The sequence below is a fragment of the Hippopotamus amphibius genome, chromosome 1 (genome assembly GCF_030028045.1).
Source record: "Hippopotamus amphibius kiboko isolate mHipAmp2 chromosome 1, mHipAmp2.hap2, whole genome shotgun sequence".
NCBI lineage: Eukaryota > Metazoa > Chordata > Mammalia > Artiodactyla > Hippopotamidae > Hippopotamus > Hippopotamus amphibius.
The window spans coordinates 120,309,792-120,337,250 of record NC_080186.1 but is presented as its reverse complement, the minus strand read 5'-3'; the positions used below and the strand labels follow the sequence as shown (position 1 = coordinate 120,337,250).

The following is a 27,459-nucleotide window of genomic DNA, read 5'->3' as shown; positions in this document are numbered from 1 at the left end:
GAAAGAGCTGAGCTGTTGGAAAATGACTGTCAACGTCTGAAAATGCACAGCTGCCAGGGTTGAAATACAAACAACGTTTAGAAAGTAGTGGTCTTAACTTTTCAGAATCTAAGATAAGATATGATTCTTTTACTTCCTCTTTTCTGATTCTTGCGAATCTCTTCTGAGTTCCTCCCTTCTGTCCTCTTTTGTGGATGGGAAATAAGCCTGACTTGGGAGAGACAGACCTTCCCTGCTCTCAGCCAGGCCAGGTCTCCATGCTTCTGTGGCTCCTGCTGCTGATCCTGGGTGAGTAGATGGGTTGGACTGGGACAGGGGCCTCGGTTCCTAATATAAGATGGGGGAAGCCAAGGAGCTTCTGTCTCTGCCTCCACGTGGGGTTTAGAGACAGATAGGAAGTGTCAACCAAAAGAAAAATGCACAATGTAAAAGTTGTGAATTAAGTTTTATTTGGGAACCTTACTGAGGTCTATCGCCCAGGAGACAGCCTCTCAGATAGCTCTGAGGAACAGCTCCGAAAAGATAAGGGAGGAGCCGGGATATATACATACTTTTTTTGCTGGGAAAAACATATAGTCAAGCATCAAACATTACTGCTAGTCACAAGGAACAGGCATCTCAAGTTAATGATTTTAATGCTTTTCAATGTATGGGAAGATGTAAAAATCAGGAGCTATTTGAAATTTTTTTCTTAGATATACATCTTAACTATCTAAGGACCAATGTATCCAAAGCACAGAGTGTTTCTGGCTTTTCTCCATCCCGAATTTCCTATGGAACTCACTGTCAGTGGGTAACTGCAGTGGCTAATGGCTTGATAATGATAGAAATGGAATGGCAGGCAACATTTTTTTTCTTTACAGCTCCCTTTGTTGGTCATAAATTCAACCAAGGTCTGGGAGGCATTTCATGACCAATTTGTCCCATGGCGATAAGAACACTTATTCCTAAGTAAGGCAAAGACCTTGGTGATAGGCCATTCATGTGTTATATCTGGATTAGACCCTGTTAATAACCTCAAGTTCTCGGGATCACCTGTCTTGCTAGCTTATTATGATCCAGGAAATGTTTTTTTCTTGTTACTTCTTTTTCCCATATCTAGAGTTGCACTATTACAATTATTCTGTATAGAGTTATATATGTGATCATTGCCTCAAGACTTCTATATTTTATTATATCTTTTTATATGTTTGTTTATTCATTTATTTATTTATTTTTGGCTGCGTTGGGTCTACATTGCTGCCCCAGGCTTTCTCTAGTTGTGGTGAGAGGGGGCTACTCTTTGTTGTGGTGCACAGGCTTCTCATTGCAGTGGCTTCTCTTGTTGCAGAGCACGGGCTCTAGTCATGCAGGCTTCAGTAGCTGTGGCACATGGGCTCAGTAGTTGTGGCCCATGGGCTCAGTTGCTCCACGGCATGTGGGATCTTCCCAGACCAGGGCTCAAACCTATGTCCCCTGAATTGGCAGGCGGATTCTTAAACACTGCACCACCAGGGAAGTCCCTGCCTCAAGACTTTTATCCATCATTAATTTTGTTGGAGTCCTGGTGATATACCAGGTAATTCAAAAGACAACAATCTTACTAAATAGAATATAGGTAATATATCTAGTAACATTTATAAGGTCAGAGTAGAGAAGAGAGAGACACATAGTTTGAAAACAACAAAGGGATAACAGATTAAAATAATGATTAGTATAACTAGTTGTAATCTGGATCATATAAAGTCCAGAGGGGAGCCAGCTGGAAAAGCCACATGCTGGAGGGGTCAGGTAGAGAGGAAAAGATAAATGTTTCATCTTTGTTTACAAAGGTAGACTTTATCAATTTTTTGTAAGTCATAGTGTAAGAGGAAATGTTTTCTGGAAATAAGGACTTTAAAAAAAATAAATTTATTTATTTATTTATTGGCTGTGTTGGGTCTTTGTTGCTGCACATGGCCTTTCTCTAGTTGCGGTGAGTGGAGGCTTCTCTTTGTTGTGGTCCACGGGCTCCTCATTGTGGTGGCTTCTCTTGCTGCAGAGCATGGACTCTAGGCACGTGGGCTTCAGTAGTTGTGGCACACAGGCCACAACTCAACAGTTGTGGCACACAAGCTTAGTTGCCCCATGGCATGTGGGATCTTCCTGGACCAGGGCTTGAACCTGTGTCCCCTGCATTGGTGGTGGACACAGGTGGATTCCCAACCACAGCACCACCTAGGAAGTCCTGGAAAATAAGGATTAAAAGTCCGTAATATTTCAGAGGAACGTCCTTGGTGGTGCAGTGGTTAAGAATCCACCTGCCAATGCAGGGGACATGGGTTCGAGCCCTGGTCCAGGAAGATCCCACATGCTGTGGAGCAACTAAGCCCATGTGCCACAACTATTGAGCCTGCGCACTAGAGCCTGTGAGCCACAACTATTGAGCCCATGTGCCACAACTACTGCACACCTAGAGCCTATGCTCCACAACAAGAGAAGCCACCGCAATGAGGAGTCTGCGCACCAAAATGAAGAGTAGCCCCCACTCGCTGCAACTAGAGAAAGCCCATGTGCAGCAATGAAGACCCAGTGTAGTCAATAAATAAATAAATAAATAAATAAAAATTAAAAAAAATTTTTTTAAGTTAATAATATTTCAGGAAAAGGTTATAAAATATAAATTGTGTTTATTAGTTCATTTGGTCCCATATAATTGATTCCTGTTGACCTGGATGAAGTCATTAGGTTTTTGTTAGAGTTTTGTAATTTCTTACTGAGTTCAGTGGCATGATCTAGAGGTCATCAGAAAACTTATTTGTCAAAAAGTCTTTTTATATATCTTCTTGAAGATCTTCATTTTGTAAAAGCATCAGAGTAAAACAATGACTGTCTATAAAAGACAAAAGATTTTAAATGGCACAGTTAAATATCTGAATTTAATGTAACGGACAAAGAATATACAACATTCTGTGACATACAACATTTTAAGATAATAATTAGAATTATGACTAATAACCAGGACATATCAGATTTTGGGGAATTTCATATAGTTTTTGGAAGCTCTATATTAATGACATATATCCATATAATATAACCTAAGAAGGTTTATCACCACTTATTTGACAATATTTCCATGTAATTTAACATACCCAACAAACCTAATTAGTTTAATATCTCTCTTTGGGATGTTTTAGTGGCCCTTTGAAGCATCCCACGGTCAGCTAGAAGTCAAAAAAATTCATTTGGAATTTGACTTGGGAAGTTTGTCAAAGATATCAGGTTTTTAAAATACTTGGTCAAATAGGGTCATAGGTCACTATGAAACAGTACTTATTCACCCAACCAATGTGACAATAGAAGATTTTAAAGGCAAATACAGAAAGCTATAACAAATTATTTAAAAGGTAAAGAAATTTTACAATCTGTTATCAAAAGCAGATCAATATTCCAAGAAAACTTTGCTGAACAGGGAGAGAAAACCAAATTCTAGTTTTGTACCAGCTTACTTTTAATATTTAAATTAATTTACTCAATTAAATTTTATTTTAATCTTAGCCAGTCCTGACCATGCATAAAACTCTTTTCTTGGGGTTCCTTTCCCATAACCTTCTGTAACTTTCTTTTTTACTTTTAGATTTAGTTCTGTGCTTTCTTTTTCTTTTTTTCTCACCAGAACAAAATGACTGTCTTTTCCCATAGCAAAATGCATTTGCATTCTTTGTGTCCTTTTCCTTTCATGAAAAGATGGTGCCCTAATTAATTTTAGTAGCTTTCATGATATATATTGATTAGATTTCTTAACTTTTAAGTACCATAATTTCTAGTAAAAACTAAGAAGTAATCAATGATGAACTTTTACATTAGCATTCTGTAGATTGGCAAATTTATAAATATTATTTGTGATTTCTAAAAATATGTGCTTTTTATAGAATATTTTTTAGTATGGCACCAAACATTTTTATTAATAGTCCTAAATATCTGTAGTTTCTCTGTAAAATGAAGCCTATATTCAGTAATTAATATTTCAGTATTTTATTTGGAAATGATCTAGGTGTTTAATAAATTTCCATCATTTAAATTCACTTAGCAAAATTCTAAAGTTTCAAGTTACCAAAAATCTGGAGAAACTATTTTTAAATAGGTATACCATAAAGCATAATTATTCTTCAGGAGTTCACCTAAAAGCTCTTACCCCATTTATATCTATTTAATTCATTTTTTCTCAACTATTAAGTTTAGATTACCCATGAAAACTTTAAGATATGAGACCAAGTCAGCCACCATACCAAGCTATTTCTCTCACTGATAAATTTTATAATAGAGATAATATGACCTTATTTGATTTTTAGTAAACCTAAGTGTAATAAAAATAAGACATATTTGTATTAATTAAACCAACAAACTTGCTTGAACTTTAATACTGAATATTGATTTAATATTGAATATTTCCTAGATTGTGTGAACTTGAAATTCATTTGGGTTAGTACCTACTACGTTTACACATATTTAATTTGTAAGCACCTACTTTTAAGTCAAATAGAGCTTTTCTATAAATTTAATTTTGATAATACTAGCTGAAGGTAAAGCTGTATCATATGTATAAAATACACACATGTATAAACAGACATAACTAGAGATCTTATAGTTTCACTTTAAATCTTAGTCATGAATCAGGTATTACAATATAAACTTACTCATTTATAAATGACAGTTGGTGTGAGTTAAATTTACTTGCTCAGGTGATTAAGCTCTTCACTATTTGTGGAAAAGACTTTGAGATTTGTATCTGTCCCTAAGGAGGCCGTTAATTAGATTTTGGGTGAGGGAGCCTTTAAGCAGTTTGAGTTTTTTTGTTTGTTTGTTTTTGTTTTGTTTTGTTTTTATTTATTTATTTTTTAGATAGGTGAGAAGTGGATTTATTTTTTTTTCTTTTTTCTTTTTTTTTTAAGCTCTTTATTGGAATATAATTGCTTTACACTCTTGTACCAGCTTATGAGGTACACCAAAGTCAATCAGCTGTATTTATACACATATTTCCTTATCCCCTCCCTTCCGTGACTCGCTGTCCCTAAGGAGGCCATTAATTAGATTTTGGGTGCGGGAGCCTTTCAAGCAGTTTGGGTTTTTTTGTTTGTTTGTTTGTTTTTGTTTTGTTTTGTTTTTATTTATTTTTTAGATAGGTAAGAAGTGGATTTATTTATATTTTTTCAATTAATTTTTATTGGAGTGTAGTTGCTTTACAATGTGTTAGTTTCTACTGTATCGCAAAGTTAATCAGCTATACATATACATATATCCCCTCTTTTTTTTAAATAAATTTATTTATTTATTTATTGGATGTGTTGGGCCTTTGTTGCTGCGCACTGGCTTTCTCTAGTTGCAGCTAAGAGCAGGAGTTACTCTTTGTTGCAGTGTGCAGGTTTCTCAGCATGATGACTTCTCTTGTTGCCAAGAGATGCTGGGATAATTCCCTTTAAAATTTCCACCTTGTTGGGAAGAAGTCTCTTGGCATTCCCCTCAGTTTCTTCCTATTCCCCTGTTAACCTAATTAACATTAATTAACCTAATGTTTTTATTAGCATCTGTAAGAACCATTGAAGGGAAGCTGAGACCACAAATAAGTCTTCCTGAAATAGTTTTTGCTTGTTAGTTTTAAACTAAGGGAGTTTTTAAGGTTACCTGTTTTACACCTATGTGTATATATGTGTATATATATATATAAGGTTACCTGTTTTATATATATATATGTGTGTGTATATATATATATATATATATATATATGTATTGCATCTACCTTTTAATTTGGTATTTTCATAGGCAGCAATAAAACAGCTGTTTAAAATGAGAGCTCCCTAAAAATTTACCTATTTAGAAGTTTATCCAATTTAAAGAATCCATCATCTGGCCATTAATGAATAGTATCTTAAAAGCGACTCAAACCAATTAGACACAAGAGGCATCCCCACTAGTGAGTGCAAAGGATGCAGCCTTCACAGGATACAGAAAGTTTACTCCCAAAAGTAGTCTAAGAAACTAAAGGCCTTATTGTACAGGTAGACACAACAAAGGTTGAGATGACACAGGACCCTTATGATCTTGGACGCATAACAAATTTTCCTGAGAGCTAGCACAGCCAGACAAAAAGACTGCTTAGAATCCCAGGCTATTCAACTGGCTGCCAAATGGACACCAAGTGTGTACCTTCTGGATGGCAATGACCAAGCTCTCACAACACGGAATAAAATGTCTAAGAAGATCAGATATAACATTTACATCTCAAAGGCACAGGGAGAGAAAGGCAAGTTCCTCCTAGAAGGGCTTTTGTTCCTTTAAGGTCAAAATTTTGAAAAGGTGCTTTATCAAGCTGGCTTTCTTCTAATCAGTTTTAGAATGTCAAAAGAACCCTATCTTGGCCATTTTAGGGCAAGATTTCCTTTAATTCCCAATTAAGTAAATATTCCATATTTGTAAGCATACATTCCATAAGTACATAAACGTGGCTGGAGTGTTAGTTGGAGGCTGGCTTTCTGATGCCCCTCATTTTACCCAGTCCAGATGGCTCAGTGTCTTTCAACTGAGTAAACCCTCGTATCTTTTAACAAGGCTCCCCCACTGTCTTTAAACTGGGCTGGGGGAAGGGGGACAAATCCCTGTTATACACCACAGAATAGAACTCAGGATCATCAACCAATAATTGGAAGATCCGAGAACCAGGAGAGACTCACCCAAATTTGTCTAAACTCATGGAGGAGGGAAATGAGCACAAGAGGCCCTTGCTGGTACCAGGCTCCAGATCCCCAGGCAAAGGAGTGAAGTCTGCTCAGGGTCCCTTTGTGGTCACTGAAACTATGGACTGAAAGAAAAGTGCACAATGTAAAATCTGAGTGAAGTTTTATTGGGGACCTTACTGAGGACTCTAGCCCGAGAGATAGCATCTCAGATAGCTCTGAGGAACTGCTCCGAAGAGGTATGGGAGGAGCCAGGATATATGCACACTTTTTTGCTGGTAAAAACATGTAGTCAAGCTTTGAAAGATTCCTGCTAATCACAAAGAAGAGAAATCTCAACTTAGTGATTTAGATGTTTTCTCTGTATGGGAAGATGCAAGAATCTGGGGTCATTCGAAAATTTCCCTTAGCTATGCATCTTAACTATCTAAGGGCCAGTGTATCCAAAGCACAGAATGTTTCCTGTCTTCATCCTGAATTCCCCTCAGAGTGTACTGTCTGTGGGCAACTTCACTGGCTAATAGCTTGATCCTTGCAGACCTGGAATGGCAGGCAACGTGTTTTTTTTTTTTTTTTCTTTACACAAGAGATGAAAAATGAGTAGAACTGGATCCCAGGAAAACCAAAAGCCTCTGAATACAGCCAACAGAGCAAACCAAATGTATTACTCTGATTCTTCAACCATTTCTTTTTTTATCTCATAGGAAGCTTGGATGTTTCTTTCTGCCAAACCCTTTCTAAATCCCTCATATAAACAATTATTTTCAAAATTTAGGTGAGTAAGGGAAGATCTACTGAGAAATAGGAGCCCCCTTCCTGAGAAGTTAAGCCAGTATTTAACCAGAGATTGAAAAAGTAGGAGGAACAATGCCTAAGAAAGGAGGGGAGAATAAACCATTTCTCTAAGCCCTTCTCTGTCTCTACCCTGCTGAGTCCAGGATAGAGAAGAGAGTGGGGAGTGAATTAGCAAGCTGCTAAGTATGACATAGCAAAGAGATGAGCCAGGATTGTGGATACAAGTCATCATGTTGATACAATAAATTACAGGCTATTCTTTTTTGTTTCTTTGTTTGGGGACTATGGGTACCATCGCATAGGGGTGAAGAAATGGGAAGGAAAAGCCATAGAAGTGGTCGTGGCTCGGTCGTTGGAACATTTCTCAGATTGCCTAAGTGAAATGGTTTGAAAACCATTGCTCTGTGCTAATCTTTAAATTTTGGCTCCCTCACAGCTCCTGGAAGAGATCAATCAGGTCAGTGTTCCCTTTTCTCTGTTCCTCCTGGTCTCTGGGCACTGGTCCTCCCAGCCAGCACTGCCTGTACCCATAAATGAGGCCTGTGGTGATGTGCCAACATCAGTGATGTTGCCACTCTGAGGTCACACCTGTGTCATTAGTGGGTGAGTAGACCCTTCCTGATTTCTCCAGTTTTCACTTCTTTCCCTATCATCAAATGTCACAGTGTAAAGGGGAAGGAAACGTTTGCAGAAGAAAGGCAAAGGCAGGAGGCTGATATTGAGAGAACCTCAGATTTGATCTCCTCTATTCTCTAAGACCCGCTCCCATATGTCCAAGCTGGTGCTGCTATCAAAGAACAGAGAAATAGTTCTTATTCATAGAGGAAAATGCTACAGCCACATCTTTGTACATCTCCAAAAGAAGCTCATGTCACTGCACTGTTTCAATTGCTGGTCCCATTGGTCAGTTGCAATTATATACACAAAGAGGATTATGCAAGCAGTCCAGGTCCCTTGGTTTAATTCTTTTGTATCCTGTTATCAATTACTGATTATGTTTACCTTAGGTAGAGAGTACAAAAATGTTGCCTTCCCCATAGAATCTCAAATTAAGTAAGGTTTAAAAGAATTGTAAGTGAAACAAATCTTGTCCATTAAATATTAACAACCAAGTAGGAACCGGTTTTTCAGAGTCTAGAAACTGCTTCTGAGGTATATACAGCCCAGGCTCAATTTTATCTTGACAGGAATGTATAGGACAAGAGCATTTCAGAATCAGCCCACTTTCAGAGGCCCTCACAGTGTTTGCCCAATTACATATCATGTCTCCTGAACCCTGAGCCCATACCAGGAACCTGAGACACTTAGCCCTCATGACACCAACCTGCCCACCACTACCAGGCAAAAAATGAAGAAGAGCAGATTCTGTCCCAGGCATTTCCCCAAGCTGTCTCTGCTCCATTTCCAACCCTGGTCCTAATGGGAATTGCCCAGAAATACTCCTAGTTGCAGCTGGGCCCTTCCTTATGCTCCACCCACCTCCCATTCACCTTCACCTGCCTTCATCTTTCCACTTCCTATTCAGGAGTAACGCCAAAAGCTTTTCTTCTCCTCAATCCTCCATGGTCCACAAACTACGAAGACGACAGTGTGACTCTCACATGCAGGGATTCCCTTTCTCCAGCCCAAGGAGATGTAACTTGGTATCATGATGAGCATTTGTTGAACAAAAAATCTGAAAAGATCCAGATAGACAAGCCTGGATATTACCAATGCAAGACTCAAAGATCTTCTCCCAGTGACCCCGTTCGTGTGGATTTTTTACCTGGTGAGGAAAGAAAGGGGGGAGCCTCTGAAATTAAGCCACTGGGCAGCATGTCTAAGGGCTGGGCTCATGCAGGGAGCCTAGGCAGTGTTGTAAACAGGCATGAGGATATTTAATGTATTGATCCCAGTGGGGAAAATAAGGAGATAGCGTAGCAACAGGATGCTGTCTTGTCCATCTTTTCCATCCAGAGAAGTGTTGGTAAGTCAGAAGTCACCAGGCAAAAGAAAGGTATGATATAAAATTCCTCTTTTAACAATATGGATGGGGATTTATCCAGGACATTTTCAGAAAATTAGTTCATTATCCTAGGACAGGAGAGAGCTGGGTTTTGGGACCATGTGGAAAGGCTGATGGAGGACATTTGCAAGTATGTATAGGATTGTAGCCCTTTCTTCATGGGCAGAAAGGAGAGTGTGAAGAAAGAAGCATCAGGAAATAAACTGATTGTATTCCTGCCTCTTTGCAGACAACCTGATCCTCCAGGCTCCACACCTTGTCTTTGAAGGAGATACTGTAGTTCTGAGATGCCAGGGGAAAGAAAAAGCAAGTGAAACAATTTTCTACAAAAATGACAAAAGAATTACTGGGAGTTATAAATCAAACCTCACACTATATTCAGTCTCCAAGGACGAAGGCAAATATCATTGTACCGCTTCTAGAAAAACTGGTTGGGGAATTACAAAGACAGAAACTTCAAAACATCTAGTGATTCCAGTTCAAGGTAACGGCTGCCCTTCTGTGGGTAATAGGACTCAGCAGGGAAACTGTGTGAGGATTTAGGGAGGGGCTCATGAGGGGGGATTTCATGAAAAGCCTCCAGTCATGGGAGGGAGATGGGAGGTGGTTCCACCTACTTGGGTCCCTGTGTTCTGAGAGCTGGTGCTGAGAGCACAGCTGCATCTTTCCAGCAGCCCTGAGCCTCACTACCCTGGGGACTGTGTTTGTTCTTCTCTTTAGAGCTGTTTTCCCTTCCTGTGCTGACAGCCAGCCCCTCCCAGCCCATAGAGGGGAGCCCGGTGATCCTGAAATGTGAGACGCGGCTCCCTCCACAGAGGTCATACATTGAGCTTCAATTCTGCTTCTTCAGAGATGACAAGGCCTTGGGGTCAGGCTGGAGCAGATCCCCAGAGCTCAAGTTACCCGCTGTGTGGAGTGAAGACTCAGGGTCTTACTGGTGCCAGGCAGAAACAGTGACTTACCATGTCAGAAAAAGAAGCTTGAGATCCCAGATACATGTGCAGAGTGAGTGTGGGGCTGCTCTTCCAGAGTCAGAGCTGGGGAGAGGAGAGCAGGGCAATGACATTTCCTGCTTCCTGGGAGAGTGAACATAACAGAGAGGAGCTCTCAGCAATCTTGCTATTCTTCTCTCTTCAGGTTCAACACTGGCCTAATGTCCCTAGAACATTCTCTTCCATGCAACTCAGTTAATAAAAGCTATTGATCAATTACCGGGTCCCCAACCCTGTGGGGGTTACAAAGTCGTATAGGGTATGTTCTCTCAAGAGTCAACAGATAACTAGATGCACAGATGACCACATGCAGTCTTTAGAGGTCCCTGTTCTGCTTCTATCTGTTGATCTAAACATACTCTAAAATAAAAGTGGAAGATAAACACAAACTGGAATGTGGGAAGGTGGAGGTGAGGTTGGAGAAGAGTCTTGAAGGATAGGAAAGGGGGTTGAATTTCAGGATAGAAGTAATATTCTCAGGGTTCACTCTTATTTTGTGGTCCACTGGTACACCAAAGATTCCTTAGATATAAATGTCCATAAAATGTGACTGCAGTCAGTGTTAGGTTTAAGAAGGTCAAGAGCCTGGTCCCCACATTCCCCAGGGATGGGAACTGCTATGTGTGGTGGGAGGGATGTTGCTGCCTGTGTAAAAATATACACAGTTAATTCCCCATTACCCACTTGGGACCCCTGCTTATTGCACCTGCTGCTATTGGCTTATTCATGGCAGAATCAGCCTTCTCCTTGACCCTGGAGTTTCTGCCATGGAAACCCTCATGTGTCATCTTCTGTCCTCCCAGGAGTGCCTGTGTCTGATGTAAATCTAGAGATCCAGCCCCCTGAAGGGCAGCTGATTGAAGGAGGAAATCTGCTCCTTATCTGCTCAGTAGCCAAGGGTACTGGGCCTGTCACATTCTCCTGGTACAAAGAGGGCACAGTAAGAAGCCTGGGAACGAAGACCCAGCGTTCCTTGTCGGCAGAGCTGCAGATACTCCGTGTGAAGGAGCGCGATGCTGGGAGATACTACTGTGCAGCCGACAACATTCATGGCCCCATCCTCAGCAGACTGATTAGAGTCACAGTGAGAAGTAAGTTCCTGATTCCTTCTATTCGGCCTGGGTTCACAAGCCAGGGTTTAGGTTTTCTATCAGCCATGAGGCTCTCTGGAAGGAGGCAAAGGAACAGAGGTATGAAGATTTAAAAGCTAACCAAGGAATGGCAAAGATGATAAAATCTGAAGATAGCTTACTTCTTGAGGAGAGGACTATAGCGATGGAAACAAAATTATCCAGCATTGCTTTTCATGGTTCAAGAGATCCGAGTCCTCTGACAGCTCTTTTGTCTCTCTCAGTTCCAGCGTCTCGCCCTGTCCTCACCCTCAGGGCTCCCAGGACCCAGGCTGTGGTGGGGGACGTGGTGAAGCTTTACTGTGAGACCCAGAGAGGCTCTCCCCCGATCCTGTACCGATTTTATCATGAGAATGTCAACCTGGGGAGCAGCTCTGTTCCCTCCAGAAGAGCATTCTTCAAACTCTCTCTGACTGCAGAACATTCTGGAAACTACTCCTGCGACGCTGACAATGGCCTGGGTGTCCAGCGTAGTGACAGAGTGACTCTCCATGTCACAAGTGAGTAAGGATGCCCACAGCAGTCACAGCCCAGAACAGAGTATGTCTTCTTCTTTTGGCTATTTGCTGGTGTGACATTCCAGCAGACTTTCCATGTTTTCTTCCTCTACCTGAGAGTCCTGGGATCCTTTCTTCTGACTATACGTTCAGGAACTTAGGCCATTCCTCATGGTTTTTCTGCATTTATTGAGATGATCACATGGTTTTTATTCTTTATTTTATTAATGTGGTGTATCATATAGATTGATTTGCAAATGTTGAACCATGCTTGCATAGGTGGAATAAATTCCACTTGATCATAGCGTGTGATCCTTTCAAAGTATTGTTGTATTTGGTTTGCTAATATTTTGCTGAGGATTTTTTTACACCTGTGTTACCTGAGATATTGGCCTGTAATTTTCTTTTTTTATGTTGTCTTTGGTTTTGGTATCATGGTGATGTTGGCCTTGTAAAATAAGTTAGGTAGTATTCCCTTCTCTTCAGTTTTTTTGAATATTTTGAGAAAGATAGGATTCAAGGCATCTTTGAATGTTTGGTAGAATTCACCTGTGAAGTCATCTGGCCCTGTACTTTTATTCTTGGGAGGTTTTTGATTAGTTTCAGTCTCTTTCCTAGTGATTGGTCATTCAGATTTTATTTTTTAATGATTTAGTCTTAGAAGGCTGTATGATGCTAAGAATTTGTCCATTTATTCTAGGTTGCCCAGTTTGTTGGCATATAACTGTTCATAGTATTTTTGTATAATCCTTTGAATTTCTGGGCATTCATTGTTATAGTTCCTCTTTCATTTCTGATTTTATTTATCAGAGCCTTCTCTCATTTTTCTTAGTGAATCTAGCGAGAGGTTTGGCAATTTTGTCTATCTTTTAAAAGAAACAGGTCTTACTTTTTATCGGTCTTTTCTATTTTCTTTTTAGTGTATATTTCATTTCTCTTCTAATCTTTATCATTTCCTTCCTCCTACTGACTTGGAGCTTCATTTGTCCTTCTTCTTCTAGTTCCTTTATGTGCAAGGTTAAATTTTGGTGTGTCATATTTTCATTTTCACTTGTCTGCAGGTATTTTTTCATTTCTCCTTTGAGGTCCTGTTTGACCCAAGAGCTGTTTAGCAGCATGTTGTTTATTCTCCAATATTTGTGATTTTCCAGCTTTCTTCCTGTGGTTGAGCTCCAGTTTCATAGCATTGTGGTAAGGAAAGATGGTTCCTATGATTTCCGTCTTCTTAAATTCATAGTGACTTGTGTTGTGTTCCAACATATGCTCTATCCTTGAGAAAGTTTCACGAGCACGTAAGAAGTATGTGTATTGTATTGCATTTGGATGGAATGTTCTGTATAAATTTATCAAGTCCACCTGGTATAATGTTTTGTTTTTTTTTAAGGCAGCTGTTTCCTGGTTGACTTTCTGTCTGTAGGATTTATCCAATAATGTAAGTGGGGTGTTACAGTTCCCTACTATTACTGTGTTGCTGTCAATTTCTCCCTTTATGTCTGTTAACGATTGCTTTGTGTATTTTGGTGCTCCTGTGTTAAGTGCATATATATTTATCACTCATGTCTTCTCAATGAATTGCCCCCTTTATCATAATTAATGTCCATTTTTGTCCTTCATCATCTTTTTTGGCTTGAGGTCTTTTTTGTCTGACATGAGCATGGCTACACCCTCTTTTTTTTCTTTTGGCTGCCATGTGCATGGAGTATCATCTTGCATCCTCTCACCTTGAGCCTGTTTGTCTTTAGAGGTAATGTGAGGTTCTTGGAGGCAGCCTAGCATTGGGCCTTATTTTTTCACTCCATCTAGCCATTCTATGTCTTGATTGCTAAATTCAATCCATTTACATTTAAGGTGATTATTGACAAAGGAGAACTTAGTACTGCCATTTTAGTACTTAGTACTTAGTACTTTCACTTTCTGGTTGCTTTATATGTCCATGTTTGTTTGTTTGTTTATTTTTTCCTTAAGTTTCTGCCTGCCATTTTGGTTTTGTGGTTTTCTATAATATTTTTCTTAGTTTCCTCTTTTTCATGTTTTGTGTCTCCACTCTAGATTTATGTTTTGTGGTTACGCTGAGGTTTTCATAAAACCTCTCCTAGATAAATAGTCCATTTTCTGCTGACAGCATCTTCTCTTCATTTACCTATATGAGTTCCATCTTTTTCCTCTTCCCCTTTTATGTTTTTGTTGTTTCAAATTTTTTTGTATTGTGAGTTTGTTACCAAATTGAAGTAGCTGTAGTTGTTTTTCTGCTTCCCTTCCTTTTACCATTTGCTATAATAAAGTGTTTAAAACCTATTCTGATAAAGAGATGCAATTTTCTGATTCCGTCTATTTGCCACTTTCCTCAAAGTTTTGTGTACTTTTGCCTTTCTGTTTTTAGTAGAAGAGCTTCTTTCAAAATTTCTTGTCAGTGCAACTAGTGATGATGTATTCCCTCAGCTTTCATTCGTCTGGGAAGGTCTTTGTTTCTCCTTCATATCTGAATAGGAACTTTGCTGGAAAAAACATTCTTGGGTGACACTTTTTATCTTTCAGTATTCTGAGAATGTCTTCCCATTCCCTCTTGTCCAGTAGAGTTTCTGCTCAGAAACCTGATGACAGCTTCATGGAGATTCTTTTGTAGGTTACCATTCTTTTTTCCCCTGACTGCCTTAAAATTCTTTCTTTGTCATCGATTTTTGACAAATTTAATATAATATGTCTTGTAGAAGGTCTTTCTGCATTGAAGTAATTAGGTGTTCTCTTAGCTTCATGGGTTTATATATCCAGTTTATTTTCCAGGTTTGGGAAGTTCTCAGCTATTATTTATTTAAATATACTCTCTGTTCCCCTCTCCCTGTCTTCTCCTGGGATATCCCTTACACTAATGTTGACTTTTCTCAGATAGCTCTTAGAGAATTCCCTCATTTTTAAATTATTTTCTCTCTCCTCTTATACTTGTATCATTTCTAGATTTCTGTCTTCGAGATTGCTAATTCTTTCTTTCATATAGCCTGGTCTATTTCCAATGCTTTCCAGGCATTCCTTCTTAACATTTATTGAGTTTTTCAATTCCAGAACTGCTGTTTGGCTCTTTTTTAGAGTTTTAATATTTCTGGTAAAGTGTTTCTTCTGTTCATTGATTTTATTTCTGAGCACCTTAATCTGGCTTTCTGAGTTTTCTTGTAGCTCGTGGAGTCTCCTCATGACAGCTATTTTGAATTCTTTCTCAGTTAGAATACAATATTTCATGACTGTAACTTTGGTTTCTGGAGAATTGCCATTTTCTCTTTGTGGTACAGTGTTACTGTGATTCTTCATGGTACTGAATGAGTGGTTTCTCTGCTGGTGCATTTGACGTGCTTTTGACATAGAAATCAGAGGCCTTTCTTTCATTTTACAGTAGGTGGTGCTATGGCATAAGTTTTTGGTTTCTCTTACCTAAGCTGCCTCTGGTTCTGTTTGAGAGTAGTCACTTTCCATCCTCCGCTGTCTCTGTAAGCGGTGTGGCTCTATTATCACTTCTTGTGCCTCTGGAGTTACTGCTGCTTTGCTCCTGAAGTGTTGCTGTTATCGTCACCTGGTGCCCCAGAATGGTGGGCTCTTCTCTCATGTCGAGGGTTCCTTGAGTTGTAGGCTCCATCAATCCAGGGTGGGAGCCAAGGTTAAGCTGGCACCTCTACCCTGTCCAGTGTTATAAGGTTTGTGGACTCTGTTGCTGTGTGTTGAGGGGCAGGGGCTGGGATCATGGGGCACTCGTTAAAAAATGAGTGAAGGACTTGAATAGACATTTCTCCAAAGAAGACACATAAATGGCCATTAGGTACATGAAAACAACGCTCAACGTCATTCATTACTAGGGAAATGCAAACCAAAACTACAACGAAATACCACCTAATACTCATTAGGATGGACATTATAAAAATAATGGAAAATAACAAGTGTTGGCTAGGATGTGGAGAAATTGAAATCCTTGTGTAATGTTGGTGGGAATGTAAAATGATGAAATCATGATTGAGAACACTACGGAGGCTCCTCAGAAAATTAAAAATAGAACTACTCTATGATACAGAAATTCCTCTTCTGGGTATACACCCCCCAAAACTGAAAATATATTTTCATAAAGATATTTGTACATCCATATACAGAGTAACTGAATTCACAATAGCTAAAACATGTAAACAATGCCCATCAACAGATAAATGGATAAGCAAAGCATGATATGCACAGAATATGAAATATTATTAAAACTTGAGAGAAAATTCTGATACACGCTACAACCTGGATGAATCTTCAGGTCATTATGCTAAGTGAAATAAACCAGTCAAAAAAAGACAAATGCCATATAATTCCACTTATAGAAGATATGTAGAGTAGTCAAAAATCATAGAAACAGAAAGTAACCTGGTGCTTTTCAGGGGCTGGGGAGATGGAGTATTGGAAGTTATTTTTTTAACAGGTATAGGGTTTCAGTTTTACCAGATAAAAAGTTGAGGAGATGGATGGTGGTGTTGGTTTCACAATGTTACAAACGTGTTTAATACCACTTAACTGCACACTTTAAAAGTTTATGATGGAAAATGTCAAGTTATGTGTATTTTACAGCAATAAAAAATGGATAAAACATGAGGTGGTGACATGGGCGGAAAGGCACGCTGAGATGCACACAGAAAGTATAAAGACTTACCCCTGAGACCTTTAGTATCTGGCCCAGGTCACTATATATTGTAAAGGATATACAGAAGGGCAAAACTCAAGCTATCTGTTTAAATTGAGCCGGACTCCTACACTTCTAAAACCGAGACGTGGCATTTCTACTCAGATGAGGCAGGTTGTGCCATCTGTCTTGCAGCCAGCAGATGGCGCATTTCTGACTTGAATTATTCCCATTTAATGGATTGTGCTCATACTCCCTCCCCTTTAGCCGGTCACAGATGCAAAGCAGAGCTTAAGATCCTCACCAAGCTTCCCTTGCCAAGGAAGCACACAGCTTACATCTAAAGCACAGCACACAGATCGGCTCATCCAGGTCTCCTCACAACTTAGCAGAATCAGCAATCTCACAGTTCACATTTCACGTTAATTAATTACTGATTAATAATTCCGTATATTAATGGAAAACATAATGATTTTCTGCTTTTCCTGGCTGTCCTTTTTCTATAATCACAAATTAAAATGGAAATCATTGTTGCTATTGCTGTATCTGGATATTTGGGGGCCAGTCTGGATCAATTTGGTCATCCACTCATTTGCCAATTATTAACGAACTATTACATGCCAAGGCAAAGTTCCAGCAACCGGAAATACAAAAATGAACAGATAAGTCCTCATTCTTATGAAACTTACATTCTATTGGGGGAATCAGATATACAACAATGAGAGATGATAGATAGAGAAATGAGAGATGATAGATAGATAGATGATAGATAGATGATAGATGATAGATAGATAGATGATATAAGAGAGAGAGGTACAGATATATAGATTGATAGATGTTAGTGCTAATGCTAGGTAGAAAAATAAAGGAAGGCAACTGGGTAGAGGGTAATGAGGCCCTACTTCAGATAGATGTGGAAGTCTAGGTTTAAAGCTAAGTCTCAAGAGTCAACAATAATATGGAGAAACAAACCTTGCTTTTAGTTATTATTTCTATCAGTAATAGCAGCTAACATTTATCAAGCACTTTACATACATGATTCTTATTACAATAGCTTGCGATATAATTATTATTAGCTCCATTTTACAGAGGAATAAACTGAGACTTGGAGATAGTAAAAAGTTTTAAAGCATCAGGATCACAGGGCTAATAAAGGGCAGAGATGGGTTTTAAATTCAGGTTTTCCTTAATCCCAGGTCTGTGTTCCTACTGCTAAACTATGCTGGGTATTTCCTTTATTAAGTTATCTTGTACATATACTTAATGAAAACCACTCATGAACTATGTTGCATTCCTCAGTTCCAGTGTCTCAGCCTGTCTTCACCATCAACCCTGCTGGGGCCCAGGCTATGCTGGGAGATGTGTTAGAGCTTCGCTGTGAGGCCCAAAGCGGCTCTCCCCCGATCCGGTACTGGTTTTATTACAAGAACGTCACCCTGGGAAACAGCTCGGCCCCCTTTGGAGGAGGAGCATCCTTCAACCTCACTCTGCTGGCAGAGCATTCTGGGAACTTCTCTTGTGGGGCTGACAATGGCCTGGGGGTCCAACGCAGTGAGATGGTGATACTCAACCTTGCAGGTGCGTTGGTGGTACCTGGGCCATAGTTTACATTTATAGTCGATAAAATATTTCTCTGATAGACTCTAGAAATTCTCCCAGTGTCAAAGAGTTATTAACATAAAACCAAGGCTTGGGGCTTCTGGAGATTGGTACTGATTTCATGGGGGCGGAGGAGGGAAAAGGAATACATTTTAATGTTAGATTCTGGCAATCATTCTCCATGTGCTATTATTTTGAAAATTACAAATTATACTGGAAATGATTCAGACTGAGAAATCAGAACCTTGAAAAACCCGTCCTAATGTATGGCTAGCCCCCCTCCCCCCACACATGTTTTTTGTCTAGATAAAAAATGTTTGGCCCTGAACTCAAGTATAGGTCTTTTCACTTAGGGCCTTCCAGTAACAAAATAACCCTTATCACTGAGGTGGTCATCGGAGGTCTGCTAAGCCTCCTTGGCTTTGCTGGTACTGCTGGTCTGGTGGGTTACTTCAGGAGCCAAAGGAATTCAGGTGAGTGACTACATCTTACTCTTTGATGTGGTGACTTTTGCCATTGCTATAATAACTTGGACTTGTGTAGTGCACCTATAAAGGTCAACTATTCCTTTCCAAGTACTAGGCCCTCAGTTCTAATCACTGTCACTCTGTAACAGTGACAAAAAGAAGAAATAAATTTCTTAATGAAGCTATTACTCCATGTGTTTAATTTGAGATTCAAATCAGAGAGCAGAGTTTTGCTTCCATTTAAAAATTAGAAAGTTAAGTTTCAACCCCAATCCAAAGCTTACTGAAAACAAAAAGAATGAAAAACAAAGTCCTCCACTTGTAACAACAACAGAAATAGACAACAGCCATAGGTCCAAACTGTAAACTCTTGAGATATAGTTGAATACCGTATAAATACAGTGATATTTATTAATACATAAAATTAATAGATATTCTGAAAATGAAATTAAAATTTCAATTTCTGATTGTTTGCTGCTAATATATAGAAATTCAATTGATTTTTGTGTATTGATGGCATATCCTGAAACCTTGCTAAACACGTATTAGTTCTAGTATTGCTTTTGTAGATTTCATTAGATTTTCTACATAGATGATCAAGTCATCTGTGAATAAAGATAATTTTACTCCTTTCTTTCCAATCTGGATTCCTTTTATTTCTTTTTCTTGCCTTAATGTACTGGCTAGAACCTCCTACACGATGTTGAATAGAAGTGTTGAGAACAGGCATCCTTGTCTTGTTCTTGAGTTTAAAGTGGGCAAAGTATTTGGACTTTCACCATTACATATGATGATTTCAGCTGTGGGTTTCTTGTAGCTGCTGTTTATTAGGTTGAAGAAGTCCCTACTAATTTTAATTTGCTGACATTTTTTATAGAAAAAGTGACAAATGCTTTTTCTACATTGATTGAGATTATCATATACTTTTATTTTCTAGTCTATTGATCCAGATTTTGGATTTTGAATGTTGAACCAGCTTTGCATTTCTTGGGTCAACCTCACTTGGTTATAATTTTTTTTTTTTTGGCTACGTTGGGTCTTCGTTGCTGCATGCAGGCTTTTCCTCTAGTTGTGGTGAGCAGGGGCTACTCTTTGTTGTGGTGCGCGGGCTTCTCACTATGGTGGCTTCTCTTGTTGCAGAGCATGGACTCTAAGTGTGCGGGCTTCAATAGTTGTGGCTCAGTTGCTCAGCAGCATGTGGGATCTTCCTGGACCAGGGATCGAACCCATGTCCCCTGAGTTGGCAGGCTGATTCTTAACCACTGCACCACCAGGGAAGGCCCCATAATTTTTGAATTTGATTTGCTAAAATTTTGTTGAGAATGTTTGCACCCATGTTCATAAGGGATATTGATTTGGTAGTTTTATCTTCTTATTGTTGTCATTTTCTTGACATTTCATATCAATTCTTCATTCCTCTTTGTATACCATACATCCTTATGGTGTCATTCTCCCTCTGCCTGAAGGGCTTCTTTTTAACATTTCTTGTAGTTTGTTGGTGAACTCGATTGACAGTGTTGCTGAAGTCTTCTATAGTCTTACTGATTTTCTTTTTACTTGATCTATCAATTATTAAGAAAATGGTATTGAAATCTTCAATAGTACTTGTAGATTTTTTCCATTTCTTCTTGAAGTTCTATCAGATGTGCTTCACGTATTTTGAAACTGTATTATTAGATGCACAAATATTTAACATTGTTATGTGTTTTTGATGAAATGACCATATTATCCTATGACCTTTTTTATTCCCATAGTATCATTTACCCTGAAATATTCTTTGATATTAATATATTAATATAACTAATGTTAGCATGATATTTCTTTTTCCCACACTTTTACTTTTTTTTTTTTTTTTTTTAAGAGCATAGGCTCAGTAGTTGTGGCGCACAGGCTTAGTTGCTCTGTGGCATGTGGGATCTTCCTGGACCAGGGATCGAACCCGTGTTCCCTGCATTGGCAGGCGGATTCTCAACCACTGCGCCACCTAGGAAGCCCCACACTTTTACTTTTAACCTATTTGTGCCTCCATATTAAGTATTTTTATAGTTAGTTTATAGTTAATTTTGATTTTTTATCTAATATGGCAGTCTCTACCTTTTAATTTTAAAAATTTAGACCATTTCCATTAATGTGGTTATTGGTAGGGTTAGATTCCTATGTCTATTATTTTGCTATTTGTTTTCTATTTTTCTCATCTGTTCTTTGCTTTCCATTTCCTTTTTTTTCTACCTTCTTTTGGACCAGTTGAGTATTTGTTATGATTCCATTTTATTTCCTTTGTTGGCTTATTATCTATATAACTCATTGTTTTGATATTTTAGTGGTTGTTTTAGAGTATGTGGTGTACATATCTAACTTTCACAGTCTACTTACATGTGACTATATCACTTCATGTATAGCATAAGAATCTTACCATTGTGTATTCTGTTTCTCCCCTCTTTGTTACATTGTTATTATTTTTGTAAACAATCAATTATCTTTTAAAGAAGCTTACCTATAATTTTAAAATATTATACATTTGCTCATAAAGTTACCCCTTCCAATGTTCTTCATTCCTTTTTGAATATCCAAACTTTCATCTGGTATCATTTTCTTTCCACCTAAAAGATTTCTTTTAATATTTCTCGTGGTATGGGTCTGCTGGTGATGAATTATTTCAGCCTCTGTATGTCTGTAAAAGTCCTTGGGTTGCATCTATTTCTGAAATATATTTTTGCTGGCATAGAATTTTAGGTTGAAAAAATTTTTTTTTTTTTTTTTTTTTGGCACACGGGCTTAGTTGCTCCGCGGCATGTGGGATCTTCCTGGAGCTGGGATCGAACCCGTGACCTCTGCATTGGCAGGCGGATTCTTAACCACTGCGCCACCTAGGAAGCCCCCTGAAAAAATTTTTTTCTTTCAATATTTTAAAGATGTTGCTATACTGTCTTCCTGTGTGCATGGTTTCTGACAAGAAATCTGCTGTCATCCTTGTCTTTTTCTTATGTGATTGCTTTAATTTTTCTCTCTGAATGTTTTTTCATGGATCAGAAATCTTTGAATGCATGGACTGTTTTATTCAGTGCTTTGGGTGCTTATAAGGTTTTAGGACTTTATAGTTGGAATTATTAATCCTTTACTTTCTGTCTTTCTCTGTGGTATAACATGAACTCTCCTTTTCTGTCAGGACTAATGCTTCTATTTTCCTTTTTCAGGGCTCATACTGAAAATCAAGCAAATAAACAAATAATTGGATCTCAATTTAATGAAAACCTTACACATTTTCCTTAATGATGGTGGTTAAGCCAATTATGTGTGTAGCATTAACCCTGATACTACTCATCATAAAATCTGTCATTCATTTAGAGTCTATTATATGCAATTTTATTGTGTGTCTAATTCTCCCAGTTTTTCAGTGTGTACATTTCACTTAGGTTCAACCAATATCATTATAACCATATTAAGGATGAAGAAATGAAGAAGTTATTGGGAAGTTAGCAACCTTTCCAAATTCATGTGTATCTACTAAGAGTCAGAATTAGGGCTTGACAGGGGTCTCCCTAGCACTTGAATCCATATTCTCTCTATTACACCTTGATAACTTGTAAAAGGCTGGTTGTACCTCCTATGTTAAAAATTACTTTTATATTTCATTGCCTGTCTGGATGTCATTTATTAATCAGTAACATACTAGAAGTGCAGACATTAGAACTTCAGTATTGCAGTTGATAATATTCAAAAAACTGATTGCTCAGATAACAATAACAGATTGTTATTTGGTGTGACAACAACAAATAACACAAGGGAAGGAGGGATTACCAATCATTCTTTTATGTGATCCATGAGAACAGAAGCCCAGGAGTTTCTGTCCTCCACATCTAGGAGAAATGCTGTTTTAAATAGCAAACTCAACTAAGGAATTCTGACAGTCTACAAATCAGAGGGTCTCTGTCTTTCACATCTCAAAATCTTGTCTACTGTACTTCCCTCATAACAAAGTCTTCCTTCTCATTATTGACCAGTCTTCTCAGGGAAGAGCTCAGCCCTTCCAAATTCTTCTAAAAGTAAGGAAAGCTTCTCCTTAAGCCTGAGTGTTTCCTCCAAGTTACCTAAGGGAGTGATATATGTATTGATTCTATAACTGCTTAGATTAGAATTCCAGCAATCTTAACTCTCCAAACCCCAGTCTCCTTAGCTGCACAATGGTCATAATAATAGTATCTACCTTTTAGGTGCTATGAGACCATCTATGTAAACTGCTTAGCATAGTACCTGGTCTGTATATCTTTAGTGAATACTAGCTTATGTTATAAATAGCCACCTTCTGGGTCTGTTTTCCTTTATGCAAATTAAAAGATGTATCCTGGGACCTAGCTAACCTGCCTACAAGTAAGGATGTTGGTTGTTGCTTGATGTGGTTACCACTGCCCTGAGGAGAGAGAGACAGGCCAGAATCATGCTTACACATCTCTAGTTTAACTCAGGATACCTGGTTCCCGAAGACAGGGTTTGGGGGCATTAATCAGTGGTTTTTCATGAAAGGGAAGGCTGAATATGTTTACTTTGGACAATGACTTGTATTCGCTAAGACCTGTGAGAAAGGTATAGAGCCACAGATAAATAGGCAAAGGGCAGAGATGCAAACTTGGGAGGAGGCTTGTATTGAGCAGGCCAGAAAGATGTCAGTATTTCTGTGTTGGTGGAAAGCTGGCATATTTTCATGGCTGATGGGGTAGACTTCCCAATTAGGTTTACATGGAACCACCTATTAAAAAGTTGTCAACTTGTTTCTATTTTAGTCTTCATAGTACATAGTTTAATTTGTTCAGTAGTTTAACAAATCTTTATGTAATATTTTCAACCTTCTAGGCACTGGAAATACAAAAATAATCAAGGCAAGTTTTGCACCCTCAAGTAACGCCCCCTTCACGAAGGAGAGAGTTAGAAGGAAACACAGAAATAGATAATTACAATACAACATAGTCATTTTAATATTTCAGGGGTCTATGTGCATGGATATAGGTCCCTTAATCCAGCCTGTTGGCATCAGGGAAAGCTCTGGAGGAGGAAATATAAGTTGGAATTAGCCAGGTTAAAGGGGAAGAAAAAAGGGGTACGGAGGAAACAATATGTACCCAGTGTTGTTGAAATGCATTTGCAAAGTTACAGACAAAGAAAGGTCTGAGCCTGTTCGGTAGTCCTATTATTGAGTCATACTTGTGTAACAATTCAGTGTTAATTTTTACCCCCCTCTAGGCCTCAGCCTCTACTTCACAGGGCTGCAGTCAGAATAGAGATGTGGGAGTAGGGGAAGCACTTGATCTAGAGTTAAATACTAAGTTGTCTCTCTTCTGCTACTTGGTCACAGCTATTTAGAGTTCATGCTGCTTGAACGATTGAGAATAAGTGTGATTCTGCGCAAGTGTCTCTCCAGACCACATCTTCCTTATCTATAACATGACATAAGGGGTGGAGCCATATGTTCTCAAAGATTTGCCTTAACTGAAATCTAGAATGAATTTGATTTCTGGGAAACGACATTCTAACATAGAGCACATTGTCCACACAGATCACTTATCATCAACTTTCCTTTGTTTGTTTTTCAGGAGAACTTCCCACCACTCAGACACCTAGGTGAGGTCTCTGCTTCTTGTGTTGCCAGCATTTTCATTTTATTTATGCCCACGAGATAGAACATGGAATCACGTACATTAAAAAAATATTTTACTGGATTTCCAATTAAAAATTTCAAATTCTTATGAAATAAAAAATATGATTAAGAAGGCCACTCTGGATCATAGTTGTGAAAAATACTCACTTATACCTACTTATACACAGAATTAATGTGATTTACTATCCATGTTAATGTATCTCCTTCCTCAAGTGTGTGCCAGTAGAGAATTGACCACTGATGTCTTAATGGTACCATCTTTCCTAAGGCTACATTTACTCATTCCCTTATTGCTACTTCCCCACTCACACATTCAGGAAACAATGATTGAATGTTGGCAATGTTCAGCTCACAATGTTAACTGCAGAAGGTAATGCAATTGGAAAAAAAACTTTCCCTGAAGAGCCTTCACAGTATTTTACAGGAAAGGTAGATCATTATAATGAGGTAGAAAACCGAAAGGGACTTAAAAAAAAAAAAAGACAAAGATCAACTTCTGTGGACTGCGGAAGCCTTTGTGTATAGATGATGAAGCATTTGAACTTTTGAAAGTAATAAAAATAAGCCAAATACAAGTGTTTACTCTGTCAAAGGGACCTTGAACTACATTATGTAGCCTTTGCCCTCTGACCTTGCCTCAGCTGGCCTTCTCTGCAATGCTGCCCTGGCTCTATCTTGTGCCATCCTTCTGACATTTTCTCGAAAGAGCCATGAAGACTCTTAGAGTGAGCAGCCAGGATATTTTTACATGAGCCATGTTGGGCTCTTCCTGGATATTGGTTTTCCCGAGATTCTGTATAATCCACAAATGCCTTTCTCCTTTTTGTCTCTCTCCCCCCATCACAGTTATAGTCCCAGGGAGTTTAACAAGCCTTCCATGATCTCCAACACAGACCCCGAAGAGCCCACTTACTCTGAGCCACCAGATGAAATGGAACTGCAGCCAGTGTACAGCAATGGTGAGGAATTGCTAATGGACAGCAGGCTCCAGGGATGAACAAGGAGGGAAGAGAGATTTAGCAACAGTCCATAGCTCAGTCATACTCAATTTAAAAATGTCATTCCTGGCACTATGTCAGGGATAGAAGGTGGTTATAAACTTGGTGACTGGGAAGTCTATAGTGTGCGCTCTTGACTACAGCCAGCTATGATCTACTCTTTTGCAGTGGATCCTGGAGATAGCAACCTGGTTTATTCCCAGATCCTGAGCATCCCACATACAAAAGAAAATTCAGGTGAGACACCTTCGAAATAAGTAGCGGTAAGGTGGCAGTATTTTATCAGATCCAGCGAGGGGTTTTTGGATCAAAGGGTCATCTCAACATGAATCCAACATGAAAGGCATTAACTGCTCCTCTTATATTACCAGTCCTGTAATCACACCCATTCCCTCTTACCTGTTTGCACTGCCACCATTACCCCACAAACTCTTCAAGGACAGACACCTTACTTCTTTGCTAAAATATCAGTAGCATATAGTGTTATGCTTAGAAAACTACAGGCGCCCTCAAATTCTTTTAATGAATGAATGAACGTAATTGCTAAATTAAGCCTTTAATTATCTAATGTGTAGACAACTATAATTCTCTTAACTGGTCTCTTTATTTCTAATCTTGTTCTCCTTCAAACCTTCTAACAATCTGTTTCCAGCCTGATTCCCCCGAGATGCACAACTGATCACATCATTGTCTAGATGAACGGCCCTCAGCGATTCTCCATTTTAAAGCAGGACCCTTGCCCCCACCTGCACTTTTGTCCCTCCTCTGAGCTCTGCCTTATGTCTTTACTTTAGCCGCATTGAACTCCTAGAATTTTCTTGATCAAACTGGGCTGTTTTGTGCTTTGGTGCTGGTGCCTCTTATTTGTCTTGTAATATTCTTGCCTCTGGTTTGCCTGTGACCGTTGCTGACACCTCAAGACAGGATTCAGTTACCACTGTTAACCTCACAGGGCTTCCCACCAGCCCTCCCTTCTCCTAGCCTGGAAGGAACTGATCACCTTTTGCGGCAACAGTGTGATTTAGCATGTATTTTTATCTCGGTGCTCATACTTGTTGCATTTGTTTCCATGCCTATTTCTCTATTTCTCGTCTTAAGAAGGACAAGATTCTTTATCATAAGGACTGAGTTTGTGTCATTTTTGCCACCTGATAGCTTACCAGTGATGAATAGAAGGTCATTGTTCACTGAATGCTTATTGGCTGAATAAATACATGAAAGAGATCCAAAGGATCCCTCGGAAAGATAGGAGAAATACACAAACTGAATTTTCTCAGTGTTAGCACTGCATATCTTTGGCTTACTGGGAATTTTCTGTGTGGCCTTAGAATGCCGAGCCCCTATTGGAGCAGCCTCCTCCAATGTCTCTGTGCAAAGTGAAGTGGATCATATTTACTCCCTTCTCCCAGATGATCAAAATAGCCATAGACTCCCTGAATAGGGGTGGGGAGGTGAAAATGGCAGGGTTGCTCTGCTGGGGTTGTGATGAGCAGTGGGGAAAGAAAGATATTTTCAGGAAAGTCATTCTGGGCATTTTATGGGCAGAGGAAAGGCTTGATTGTGTGTGTGAGGATGGGATACTTGGTCTGTGAGGGCTTGGAAGAATGCTGCAGAGGAGACAGTTAGGAAATGAGTCTGCAGAGGAAAGATTGGCTTGGAATGCATTGTGAGTAGGTTGTAAGTTATAATATATTACTCACACTTTAACACTTTTCTTTCCTCTTCCCATCCAACAGCAAATTCACCAAGGAGTCATTGGGAGGATAAGGTACGTCACATTTCCTGACTTTCTTTCCCCTCTGCTCTTCCTCACTTATATTTAGCTACTTCCCATCTGTGGGTTTTCTTTTCCACTAGGAGCCCATAGTCATCTATTCAGAGTTGAAGAAAGCACATCCAGATGACTCCACAGGGCTGGCCATCGATCAAGACACTGACTTTGAAGATGCTGCAGAAAACTATGAGAATGTCCCATGCACATCGTCAGCCTTAGACCACTAG

The 27,459-nt window shown here is 39.0% G+C and overlaps 1 protein-coding gene across 1 annotated transcript; it reads left to right on the top strand.

Moving 5' to 3' along the window:
- The first annotated feature begins 257 nt into the window (after nt 1–257).
- Nucleotides 258–27,459, top strand: FCRL3 (Fc receptor like 3). Its single transcript, XM_057746582.1, has 14 exons — nt 258–288; nt 7,921–7,941; nt 9,010–9,252; nt 9,719–9,973; nt 10,210–10,494; nt 11,285–11,572; nt 11,836–12,111; nt 18,044–18,322; nt 18,697–18,816; nt 24,396–24,423; nt 25,307–25,419; nt 25,627–25,695; nt 27,195–27,226; nt 27,316–27,459. Exons 1-14 carry the CDS (start codon nt 258–260, stop codon nt 27,457–27,459), a joined length of 2,184 nt encoding a protein of 727 aa, XP_057602565.1.

Coding starts and splice junctions, on each gene's coding strand:
- FCRL3 (XM_057746582.1), top strand. CDS start 258: ATGCTTCTGTGGCTCCTGCTGCTGATCCTGG. Junction 10,495..11,284: donor ATCCCAGATACATGTGCAGA/GTGAGTGTGGGG, acceptor CTGTCCTCCCAG/GAGTGCCTGTGTCTGATGTA. Junction 24,424..25,306: donor CCCACCACTCAGACACCTAG/GTGAGGTCTCTG, acceptor CCCCCATCACAG/TTATAGTCCCAGGGAGTTTA.